The sequence below is a fragment of the Ptychodera flava genome, chromosome 21 (genome assembly GCF_041260155.1).
Source record: "Ptychodera flava strain L36383 chromosome 21, AS_Pfla_20210202, whole genome shotgun sequence".
Lineage (NCBI taxonomy): Eukaryota > Metazoa > Hemichordata > Enteropneusta > Ptychoderidae > Ptychodera > Ptychodera flava.
The window spans coordinates 29,091,127-29,103,302 of record NC_091948.1 but is presented as its reverse complement, the minus strand read 5'-3'; the positions used below and the strand labels follow the sequence as shown (position 1 = coordinate 29,103,302).

The 12,176-nt window shown below is 35.6% G+C and overlaps 1 protein-coding gene across 1 annotated transcript; it reads right to left on the bottom strand.

Annotated features, from left to right (window-relative positions):
- Positions 1 to 1,619: 1,619 nt before the first annotated feature.
- On the bottom strand, positions 1,620 to 8,765 carry LOC139121947 (mitochondrial outer membrane protein SLC25A46-like). The gene is made up of 5 exons (XM_070687285.1): positions 8,553 to 8,765; positions 6,116 to 6,216; positions 4,420 to 4,497; positions 3,193 to 3,408; positions 1,620 to 2,688 (listed from the first exon to the last, which is right to left on the bottom strand). The coding sequence occupies exons 1-5, from the start codon at positions 8,704 to 8,706 to the stop codon at positions 2,086 to 2,088; spliced, it is 1,152 nt and encodes a 383-aa protein (XP_070543386.1). The 5' UTR covers positions 8,707 to 8,765; the 3' UTR covers positions 1,620 to 2,085.
- Positions 8,766 to 12,176: the final 3,411 nt, after the last annotated feature.

Sequence of the window (12,176 nt, the reverse complement as noted above, 5' to 3'; positions counted from 1 at the left end):
GCAATGCAAGTTCAGCTTGTGATAACCCTGTTACAGAACATTCGAAAGACATTATTTGCACATTGAATGGAAAGATGTGAATGATTGTCCAGTCTAAATATAGTTCTTAGAACAAACCACCATGTTCCATTTGGTAAACATCAATGTAATGGAAGGGTACATCTGTCAGGCAGGGAGTTTTATATTTAAGCAACATGTATAGAAATTATTACAAACTCTCAGCTGGCTTCCAGGCCACCTAGCGGCTGATAGAGCTCAGCTGTGGTGTAGAGATCTATTTGTGACAAATGTGATGATGAAGAACGTAATTGTTGGTTTCAGAGAAAACGATCTGTGATCCTAAATGAGAAAAACGGCCACCAGTTGGTGAGTTTTATCGGCTTTGCCTTCAACAAACACACACCATTTGCAAGCAGGATTACAGTGACCACAACGGAGAAATCAGAGAATGCAATGTATTAAAAGCAAGCTTCCTCGAACATAAATAATTTTCGTTTAAAATGACACATAACATGATTGTGGTCGTTTGGGGGAAAATTTTCTAAAACCACATTTTGGGAGTAAATTGTACATACCATGGACGAAGTATTGCAAAAAGCCCTCTAGAACGTTACATAAGTAGCGTGGTTTACATGTACGGTACCTGAACTTTTTTTTACTAATTTTTTTTTGTAAACCAGGCTCTGAACCTTGCAGCTAGGGCTGGTAAAGTGATCTATGGACATCGGGCATTCAATTGCTTTTCCCAAACATTACGTACATAAGCAGAAACGACATCCCTAGTGACCTTTACCTCCATATATCAAAAGAATCAGATGAGCCGTTTTGAAGCAGCAGCATTGAATGTAAAAAGATGACGGATGATGACACACATACACCTATTCGATAAGCTCTACGTCACTGACAGTAGGGCTGAAAGACCTAGTTAAAACCAGTTGATACTATACAGACTGGCCCCCAGTCACTTGGCTTGTCCTAGCACCAGTTACTGGCTAGCCAAGTGTGTGGGTCATTGTGTTTACCTTATGATCTGTGCTAAAGCCTACAACTAACGCGACAGTCTGCTGGTTTTATTTCTTCAGTTTATTCTGTTTTGATATTTACATGCTCTCAGACTTGAAGCAAGTCCAGATACTATAGGCAACATGAAAGTTTTCTTTCATCCCTGATTTTTCAGCGGGTTTGAAAGGAATGATAAAAATTCTGAAATCATTGCACATGAGTCTTGTTCAATCTCCATTTTTCATTGGTAGTTTTTTATATTAGATTGCCCATAAATGGGCCATTTGCTATGTTTGACATCAAACAAATTTGATGACACATTTTGAACAATGTCAAATATGTTGTAATTTTTCCGCATTCTGCTTGTCCCTGACAATGGAAATGATCTTGCAATACTGTAACGGCCTGAACTTCATTGACTGGTAAAAAGCGGCTTGGTTTGATTTAACTTAAAGTTTATAGTGATTTCAGTCCATGACTGGACAAACTAGAGAGGGGTCCAGGTAAGCGGCCAATTTCCAAAGGAAATTACATGCTCTGGTCCCTGGGCTCTTACATGGATAAAATACTTAGGACTTAAACAACATAAATGTAAGAAACAGACAAACAAAAAGCAATTCAGTGATTCAGTTATTATTGTCAACAAACATCTATTTACCATACATGCATGGTATATTGGCAGGGGTTAGCTTTCTAGCATACCTGTACATTGCTTAACTATGAAACCCATAATATACAAAGAAATGTCTCCACGACAGTTAAAAAAGAATTATTCACTGTATTATGTTGATAGTCTTTTCCTTGTAATAAAACAATTTCATTGACACTTTAAACATACATTCTGTATAAAGACCTGAAATTTCAACAGCTAGAATATATTGCCTTCACAAGGGCACTTCCATGATCCTCTGCCCAGAAGGAAAGCGCCCTCTAGAGCCTGAAGGTTAGCTTAATTTCCCAGTGGCATTTCTGCAACTGCTGGAGAGTTGGACATCAAATTGCATCTCTTTGCCAGCAGAACTAATAAAATCATGCAATAATGCTGCAGTTATATCTCAAGACAGCTGTGGTATACCGATATAACTACCGTTGTTGCTTGTAGCCAAAATCTTCAGAGATGCGAATAAAGATGACATTGGTAATTTTAAGAATTGCAAGATGTAGTGCATATTGCAAAATCAAGGCACCAAAACCTTTGAAGAAGCCTAGCCTTCCCTCCTGGCTTTGAATGCTTTCAAAGCAATCCTGTAGTCCTTCATATCTTGTATCGATTGGAACAACCTCCGTTCCAAAGTCAGTATTGTCTATTATTGTTCTTGTTCCCTGTATGTGTAGCCTATGCAACACTGTCTCTAGTGGATACAAAACTATATCCGTGACAAGATGACTCAGAAAACTGGCAAACAGTTGTGGATAGTATGCCTCTACCATAGTTTTTGGTGGTGGTTGTTCATCTCTTGGTAAGCCAGCTACTCTTTTCTGATATCTGTGATTCAATATAAAGAGGGCTATCTGTTGTACGACTGAAGACAGTATGTAGTGGAGCAATCCATGTAGGACAGTAGGTACGACTAGGGTCCACATTGGCAGAAGACGACGTGTTTGAGGCATTCCCCATCCTAGTAAGCGAGAAAAACCCTCTTTTACGCAATCCAATACTCCTGGTTTCTCACTGGCAATATCACTCTGAAAATGAACACGAGTGAGAAATATATTTGAACTAAAACTATATATATTTAGTTCTGGTTGTACTTCCAAATACATGTTGAAACTCCTACACTATTAAGCTTGCCAATACAGAGTCTATATGTGTAAAATGCACCGTTATTGTTTGAATTCTAGTCTGGACAAGAATTCACTTGTAAACAATAACTATGCAGTTTACACATGCATAGGCTGAGTTGACAAAGCTGAATACTGTGTGTCTCAACATGCTTTGGGGAATGGAACAAGAAAATAATGTTGATCTTAAAAATCCAAAATGGTAAAAGAAAATCATCAAAGTTACAATTTAAGGCCTTTTAAAAGAACAGTATTAAACTACAAATTCTACACAAAAATAAACTGAGACACATGTGTTGTTGTTTATTGTAAAAGCATTTCACAGTGACTTGTCAGCAGCATTGAAATGGACCACCTTCATCATTTGCAATCTAAAGATTTATCATATGAGATGGCAAGATGACTTACCTGCACAGTTTCTATAAGACTGGCTGAGAAAAATGGCATAGAAACAACCAGTGTAATTCCTTTCATGGCTATGTGACCTATGACCTGTTTGGGTTTACTGTGTCTGTTGATTTCTTTTGGAAACCAAGTGACTTCAGAGATGAAGGCATCACTGCACAGACATATTCCCTGCACCACAAATTTACTGCTGATACCTTTCCACAAAGTTGACAAACCCTGTAACAAATAATGGGAAAGAAATTCTCAGTGAATTCAAAGATGACACAGACTGCAAACAATTCACAAAAACAGACTTGTTTAAGGGAATTCGCATCTCAAAATTGAAAGGCTTCAAAACTTTTGCTCAAACTTTCCCTAAGGAAATTTAAAAACATTCCCTTTCACAATTATGAATCATAAACCAGGGATAACCATGTCTAATTTGGTAGTGCAAAAGGAAACTACTAAACATTTACTGACGTATGAAATTCATGATAGCCACCAATCCTGTGCTACTCTATGGGGAAAATGAAATTTTCAGATATCATAAAGCCGGTAAAAACTTTATTTACTCCATGAGCCCCTACAAGTGCTAGACCAAAAAGGTATTGTTAAAGTTTGAAAATCTTAATATTACAGCGCTTGCAGGCAAGCCTTGCCATTTCGGTGCCTGGTATGCATGTTTTTTACTCACACTAAACGTTTTCATATCATTAACAGGAATTAACCTAATGACTGGATTGTTTGTACAGAATAAACAACAGAAAACCGACACCGAAATATATCTGACATGTAAGCCTTGAGATGGATTACTATCACCAGTCTGGGGTGCAAATTAATGTCTTTACGACCAGATTACAAACAATCCTGTCATTAGGTTCCTTCCAGTTAATGATATGAAAACGTTTAGTGAGTGTAAAAAAAACATGCATACCAGGCATTGAAGTGGCAAGGCTAGCCTGTAAGCGTTGTAGTATCTAGCAAGTTCCACTATGTGGTGACATAAACTTTCAAATGTAAAGAATGATTTGAAAATCATAAGATGGATCCAAGTCTGCTATATGCATTTACTAATGCTGGGAGGTAACTTCCCAGACCATTTACATCAATGCAGCCACACTTGAGGGCAGCATGACAATGTAGACTGTTGGGAAATAATGTAACTATTGCAGTAACATAGATATTATTTTGTTGCTATTACACTAGCTTTGACAATGTGGACGTACATACAGTTCATGTTTCACTTACTTGTGCTCTTTGTAAATTAATCATCACTTGAAATACCGAAAATGGTGTCAAATGATAACGGACACTCCTCTGATTGACCTGAAAATCAAGACAAGATGTAATTCAATGTCAATGTCATACACCACTGTACTAATAACATGGTATTAATCAAAATATACAAAACGATTTGTTGTCTTTCTGACCAGGTTCCAATCTGAGATCAACCTCACAGTGATACATCATACCCTTTGTTTTTTGCAGGTAACATTGCTTTACAACCAATTTCAACCCTCAAAGTAGTTCAAAGCTGATTACCAGTATGACTAAAGCATTGTCATTCCCTTTTTACCCTAGGTTTCAAAAATTGACTGAAATCAGTCTTTAATTCTATGTTTCCAAATCTGGCATGTTAACACTGAAAGTGCAAATGACAAATTCCATAGAACTTAAATGTTGGCTGTCAATATGACATACTGCATATACACAATAGTTTAGACTCATGGACCTTCAGTCTTAAGCACTTATGTGTGTTTGAGGACCAACAGATTAAACTTCCATTTTTCAATACTCATGACATTGAAATACTCTTTTCTGCAAATTTGCTGTACTAACTGCCATTATTCAATTTCCGTTTTAAAATTTCTGAAAAAGCAAAACACTGTACAAAGAGATTTACGAAATGCAAAATACTGGATAAAGAAATTTTGCTTGCTCACTCTACAGAATTTAATGGCTGTTCTAATAGAAACAACAGTTCGTACAGATGTTTTATGTGAATATGGCCGATAAGATCATAATGTATTCTCATGACTTTCTCAAACACTGACGGTGATAATATTTCTAACACTTCACAGAAGTCATGTTAGTAGGTTTCACTTTCATTTTGAAATTTCAACGTTTCAACAAAGATGTACTGTATCTGAGGCTATAATCAGCAACATTGTGAAATGTCAAAATGACAAAGGAAATCAATAAGGTAGTGAGAATGGAAAACAACAAACAACAAATATATTGTTACCTAAATGATGGTCAGATTTGTGCACCTTATGCAAGGTTTAGCAATGCTTGTACTTAAAAGCAAAGGCAATATGATTAACATCTCCTCCTGCTTCACTTTCAGATTTGCATTTAATTTTGTATTTGAAGATATCATTTTTTTTTAGATATTCTTGATGTGGCAGGCAGGTGACACCAAGAAATGCAAGTTTATAGAGTGAATATTTAAGAAATTATGCAACTCTAGTGAATTTGTTCAAACTTTTCATGAAGTTAGGGTAGTTTGGTACATAAATTCAACAGTCCACAAACCTTAGAACGTCTATCAAATTGACAATAAAAATATGAATATGAGTAGGTTAATTGTATTAAAATGGGCAAATTTTACTCAAATTCATAGTTTACATTTGGGCATCATTTGACTCAGAATGCATATGTACAGTCAGTGACAGAAGTCATGTAAGACAGCCGACAGCCTTTGGAAGAGCATAACTGATCAGATTGGGTTAAATACTGGGAAAGCATCAAAATATCTGTCAAATATCAAAGATTTAGCATCCAAATAGTGTAATGACATTCACCATTTAAATTTTATACGATTAAAGTAAGTTTCATTACCATTCACATATTTTTACTTTGTAATTTTGCCATTTCATGATTTTTGATTTCGCTGATTATAACCAGCCCCCAATGTATTCCAAACAAACTTTACCACACCTACCTGACACTGTCTTCTGAGAACAATACAAGGATGGGACAGCACATTGTCTGTTAAAAGACTTGCTAAACCAATGCCAAGGCCAGTAAAACGGTGCCATTGTTCTGAAAGATGTGTAAAAAGAACGGAATTTAAAATAGTTGAGTGCATCATATGTGATGATTGGTTAGCTTTTCCTGTACTGATGCTGGAGGGAATGCTATTTCAAGCTAAAGATTGCTGTGTTGTGTGTGCTATGGGTATGACAATATTGTCTGGTCTTTTTTACAAGTGAGTACTACCCAACAGTTTGTGTTTGAAGCTTTTTGCTACCCAATATTTAGTGTTTCAACCACAACACCTACGATGATTTCATAACGTCTTCTAAAAAAATTTGAAAGATTATCTGATTTCCCAAATCAAAAATAGTGTTATGACATCATTTAGAACCAGCCACACATAATTATGCATTATTTTTATTTGGCAACATGAGCTTATAAACAATTAAATTATCATCAAAGTGATTAACGAAGAGCTCTGTACCTCCTCCATGCCTAAACACGGCACACTTTGTCATCAATAGCTTCAAAGTATATTTTCCTGTATGTAATTCATTTGTAAGTTTTAGTCATTCTTCATATTCAATGATACAAACGTTAACTGGTGGTGTTCTGCTCAACAATGATCAATTTGACGTTCTGATAAACTGAAAACACTGCTCGTTTTCAAGATACAAATGACGCCCACAATTTTCATGGCTTGACATTCAAGTTTTGATTGTAGCATAGTCAATTTTGTTCTTTAAACTGCATGTATTTCTCTTTCTTGTTATTGAAGTCACATCTACACACAGCAAGTCATTCATGCCTACTCCAAGACAGAGGATTCTGTCCAGAATTCTTGTATTTGAGGGTTCTCCTACAAGTTCATCATTACATCATTACAGTTTCAATTGTCATATCAGTAATGAATACATCAACAGCAACCATTTGACCTATAAGCTAATCCTGCATACAGACTGTCACTATTCTAGCTCTTTGAGATAACTTATAGCGCAGCAGTATTGTTCAACGATGTAGTAGTGGGTCACTGAACCTGTTTTTGTTGAATCGCACTTACTGGAAAAAGAAGGTAGCTTGTCTTGAACGATTTGTTCCAAATATGAGAAACTTAAATCATGGTACCAGATATTTCCATAAATTTATGCATCCTGGGTGATTCATCAGAATGTACGGTATGTAGAGCCTCACTTTGGCAGAATATCACTATGTCAGTTTTGCTTTGTACAGAGCTATCAGACACAGAGTTGGACACTAGCAACACAGACCTTCAATACTCTGAACTTACACATAATTAGAGGGCCCTTCATTCAGTATGGTGGTAACATCTTTGTGGCACCATGGTTACTTCCGTAACTTCCGGGGTCAAACTTATGTCTATCATTTTTTTATCACAGCAACAAGCATTGTATTTTCTTTTAGGCATGACCAAAACGGGCATAGTTTAATACTGCTGACAGATTTCACTGCTGGCCAAGTTCAACATGGAAAAAAGGTCATCATGAGGTCAGTTTCAACATAGCGCCACAATTACCAGAGTGAAGAATTCTCATGTATTAAGGGACTATGGATAATTAAAATACAAGCATGCAAAAGGAATCTCATTGTAAAACGAAAGTTTGGGAATGCAAAATTCCAATGACAAAATCATGATGTGGTGCCATGGTTACTTCCCCCACCTCTCCACTTCCTTGAACAAGTACATTACTGATATATGTTCTAAACTGTTACCAGGTTTTACAACATGACCGTGAATGACTTGAGCACTCACAAAGAACATGTTCTGGAGCAAATTGTGGAATTTTGATCACATTTGTAGGCTATTCTGGTATATTAATATGCATTTGAATGACAGTCAGTGCACAGTGGCTTGGTTATGTACACGGCAAATGCCCTTCTGTCATAGATAAAAGGCATTCGCCGTGTTTCTCTGAGTGTGAGTCAATATTCACATTCCTTGACGAAAATATGAACTTGAAAGATATGTGATAGTAAAAATTAAAATTTGTTCGCAGTTTATGCAGTTATTTTCTCTCCTTCTTTTCATCTTGGACTGCCCATCATGGCCTACTTTCATTCATATAAATCAACAAAAAAGTAAAATTTAGACAATAAGGGGTTCTGATTGAATGATAGGGAAAAAATTGAAACATTGTTTCTCTTTATAGTTTTCGTTTTATCACTAAATAAAATATCCGGTGAAGTAAGAAGTATTACCGATACCAATTGTTTGAGGTGATGGCAATCTGTATCACAAGTACTTTAACTTGTCAAAAATTCCAGATCAAATTTTAGAGCGAAAGAGCACCCCCACCTAAACTTAATGAGTTGCGTGTGTTATCTACGGACCCTTACTCTAAAATACAGTCATCTATTTTTCACACACACACTGCACGGCTTACCAACTTCGTGTTGTTTTGGGGCTCCCTTTTGGACTGCAGCCATTACACGCTGCTGAGCAATATCAACGGGATTGTCGTCCTCATCAGAGTAATATTTATCAGCATTTTCCATCATTAAATCTTGTTCAACACCTTGCAATCTCTTCAACACCATCCCAAAAGAACGGCAGCTCTTTGAGTGAATGTGCAAAGATGGCCGTAGGTACAAAGGTCATACAAGGTCATAGGTTACCAGTTAAACGCAGCATGCGCAGACAGAACTTGAAACAGCGCCCTCTGCAGAGCATCAGAATCGTATCACCATCATAACTTTTAGGTGATCTTTGAAAGTAAAGATTCTGATGCAAGCTTTTCATGTTCTGACAGAGCTAAGAAAAATTGGAGATCTCCTCTTGAAAAGTGTTTGTTCAGAAAACCGAAAAGGTAATATTATATAGGGCTCAGCCCTTGGTGTCGCGCCAGGGGTTAAGATTGGCAATGTTATTTGTATTGATTCATGATAAAATAGAATTAATTGTTACTTCATACCGGTATACGTTTGTATGACAACTATACCCAGTTTCCCTCTGATGAAAGCAGTTAACGTACGTACACGACGTCAAACCCTGCAGCAGTGCAGGTATAGATTTTCTGTAAAAATGTTGGACAAAATTGGCAATTTTTACCATGATAACAGCATATTGTGTTAAAAATGGGACGCATTATGCCATCATTATCATTGCAATGGTAACCGCACTGCCCACCTTCCACTTGCAAGCTGAAAACTATAGCGTTCCCCAAAAAACTGGCAATTTTCGAATCTAGATATTGACACAGGGGGCGCTTTTCTAAAATTCAATCCCAGCATTCTTTGCGTATCCCCCCCCCCCCCCCTTCCCCCCGTTCATATGCACGACAGTTTTCTCCCTTTTTCCAGTTTTTATGCGTGATATTAACGATATTTTGTATCAGCGACAAGGTGGATAATAACACTTACTGGCTGATAAAAGAGATATATTTTATAAATGGCATCTTATAAAATAATAATTTGCACGTTTCGTATTTGTTTATTTACGAGTACTCAAAAAAACATGGCGGCGCCCATGAAAGTAGGGTACACTTCCGGTTACTCGCATAGTATATTATGAATATGCGCATGCGTAGTCAGTAAGCCGCTGGCGCGACTATTAGGATCATAGACAGAAATGGCAAAAGGTAAGCAGCGCGCAGCGTAAATAATTTCGTCATTATACTGATTGATCAAAACAAGAAATAGATAATAAATAATTTTGCACAGCCCTTATGGATGTGTATTAATTTTGCCAAGACTAAATTCCTAAGCTATAATAAATATTTTAGTGATTGAAATTTCACATTATAAACCACCTTAACAAATGTTAAAACATATGGAATCATACATTTTGACTAAATTTAGCAAATGTAAATTAACCCTTTTCCTGCCAAGTCAATATTTCACCACCAGGTCAAGATGGTTAAAATTAATGAAACACAACGTATTCTATATGATGTATTTTAACATAATACTGTACATTTGAAGGCTGTTGAAAACATAATACTGTAAAGTTAATACGTCATGTTTTGGCTCAATACCGCTTTTTACTGACTTGGCTGATGGGGAAGTGATACAGTTATTACTGTCTGGCAGGAAAAGGGTTGATTAAAGTAGCAAATGATCACATGGAAAAATCTTAATGTGATAAAATAAAAGGGCCGGAGCTATAAATTTTGATGATATTTTTCAATGCTTTTTTCTGAATGTCAATAAGTTTCTTGTTCTACTATCCCGAAAAAAGCATGTTGAGATACAAAGTATTCAGTTTGTCAGCTTTGTCTGTACGTGTGTAAACTCATTGTTATTGTTGACAAGTCAATTCTGATCATGTCTAGAATTGAAATGTAAACAATAACAATGCACTTTTTACACACAGTGAAAAAAAATCATGTCACTACAGCAACTAGCCCTTAAACGTTTAAAGTTATTTCAGTAAAGGATTCTATTGATCAACAAAATTATTTCCAACACTGAGAGTTGATGTGTACAAAAATCATATACCTTACAATCTAAAAACTGTCTTCCAACTTTGCATGCAACAAAAACTAATTTTAATGTATGTCACAGTTCTAGTTTGCAGATAAAACCGTTTTTATTGCTAAACAGTTCATGCAGCATTAGAGATACTCGCTTCATTTCTATAGCAATTTTTCTTTTCCTGAAATTTCTTCTTCGGTTTGTAGAATGTCAGATAACAGATTGCATGGTAAGTTCCATTTTGCATATAAAATGAACTTAGATCAAGTCAAAAATCAGAACAAGCAAATTAACAGAGAATACTCTGTTTTGACAGAGACACCAATTGTAAAGATACCCATTTTGATAAGTTCTTCATTGTTGATAACAGAGGTAATTGCAGATTCATAAATATTTCATGAAATGTTACTTTCTACAAGTCATATATCCTTGACTGATTTTATTTACATATTTATTGTTATATATTTCTTTAAACAACTAAAAACACATATTAGGACAAGAAAAATAAAAAGTTTGTTCCTCATCCTAGACATATTTCGAAAATGATGCGGTGACACAGGTTTTTTTTTACTCTCAAATTTTTATTTTATTCTTCAATCAACAAGAACACAGAAAAAACATGAAAACAACATTGAAATGCACGCAGAGATAAATGCACAGCAGTGTTGCTTTGGTACTGATTTTTGTATAGCAACAGTTCTGTGGTTTGACTTTTAGTGCAGAAATGCACAGTTTTGACAGCTTACTATAACAGTGATATATGTGTACAGTTCTGAATGCAATGTTAGTGTTTATTATTTTGTTTACAGTTCTGTTTTATAAGGCACTGTGTTATGCACTATCGTCAACTATTTTTTCATTTATTTTTTTATTCCTCATGAGTAGACAAAAATGTTGAAGCAGCGGGTCTGAATTGATGCGTGGACGGATGAGAAACAAACTCTTTATTTTTCTTGGCCTTATAAATGCCTATATTGTACAAATGTGTTTGATTTGTACCTTTAGCATCTCACAGAATTTAGTTGCAAATAAAGTTATGAAAACTAAAATTTTATTTCTCAAGCCTGTTCTGTTGAATTTGTACATGCATTTCAAATTTCTGCCAGAAAACAGCTAACTTCAAGATGATGTGATCCATTTTTTACCCATAAGTTAAATTTTGAGGAGAGTTGCGTGCACTTGACCCCCCTACATCTTAAAACATTACATAAATTTAAGTTAGAAACAGAACAGATAAATTGTCTAATGTTGATACTTCAAAAATAACACTGTTGATAGGTGTTGATCACATATCTAATTATATGGAACATATGAATATAATAAATAGATTTGTGTCTGCATCAAAAATTGAGTGTACCTTCATATTTTACTCTGACACTTTTAACCACATTTACCCCAGTGATTGTGAATATAGCTGCTTTGGAGAAATAAGGCTTAGCATTTTAAAATGGTACAATATTTCACAGAATTCAAAAAGGATGATAACACCATCTCACAGAATTCAACATGGGTACATAGATAAATGGTCAGCTGATATATCCATTAGGAAAACTTTGATACAATCCTATGGTCCAAATATCTTCTAATCAATGCTA

Bases quoted from the DNA above. Each gene is read 5' to 3' on its own strand.
- LOC139121947 (XM_070687285.1), bottom strand. From the start codon at position 8,706: ATGGTGTTGAAGAGATTGCAAGGTGTTGAACAAGATTTAATGATGGAA. The intron at 4,498-6,115 runs GTAGGTGTGGTA...CTTGATTTTCAG, and splicing joins TTCTCAGAAGACAGTGTCAG to GTCAATCAGAGGAGTGTCCG. The intron at 3,409-4,419 runs GTAAGTGAAACA...TATTTGTTACAG, and splicing joins TTAATTTACAAAGAGCACAA to GGTTTGTCAACTTTGTGGAA.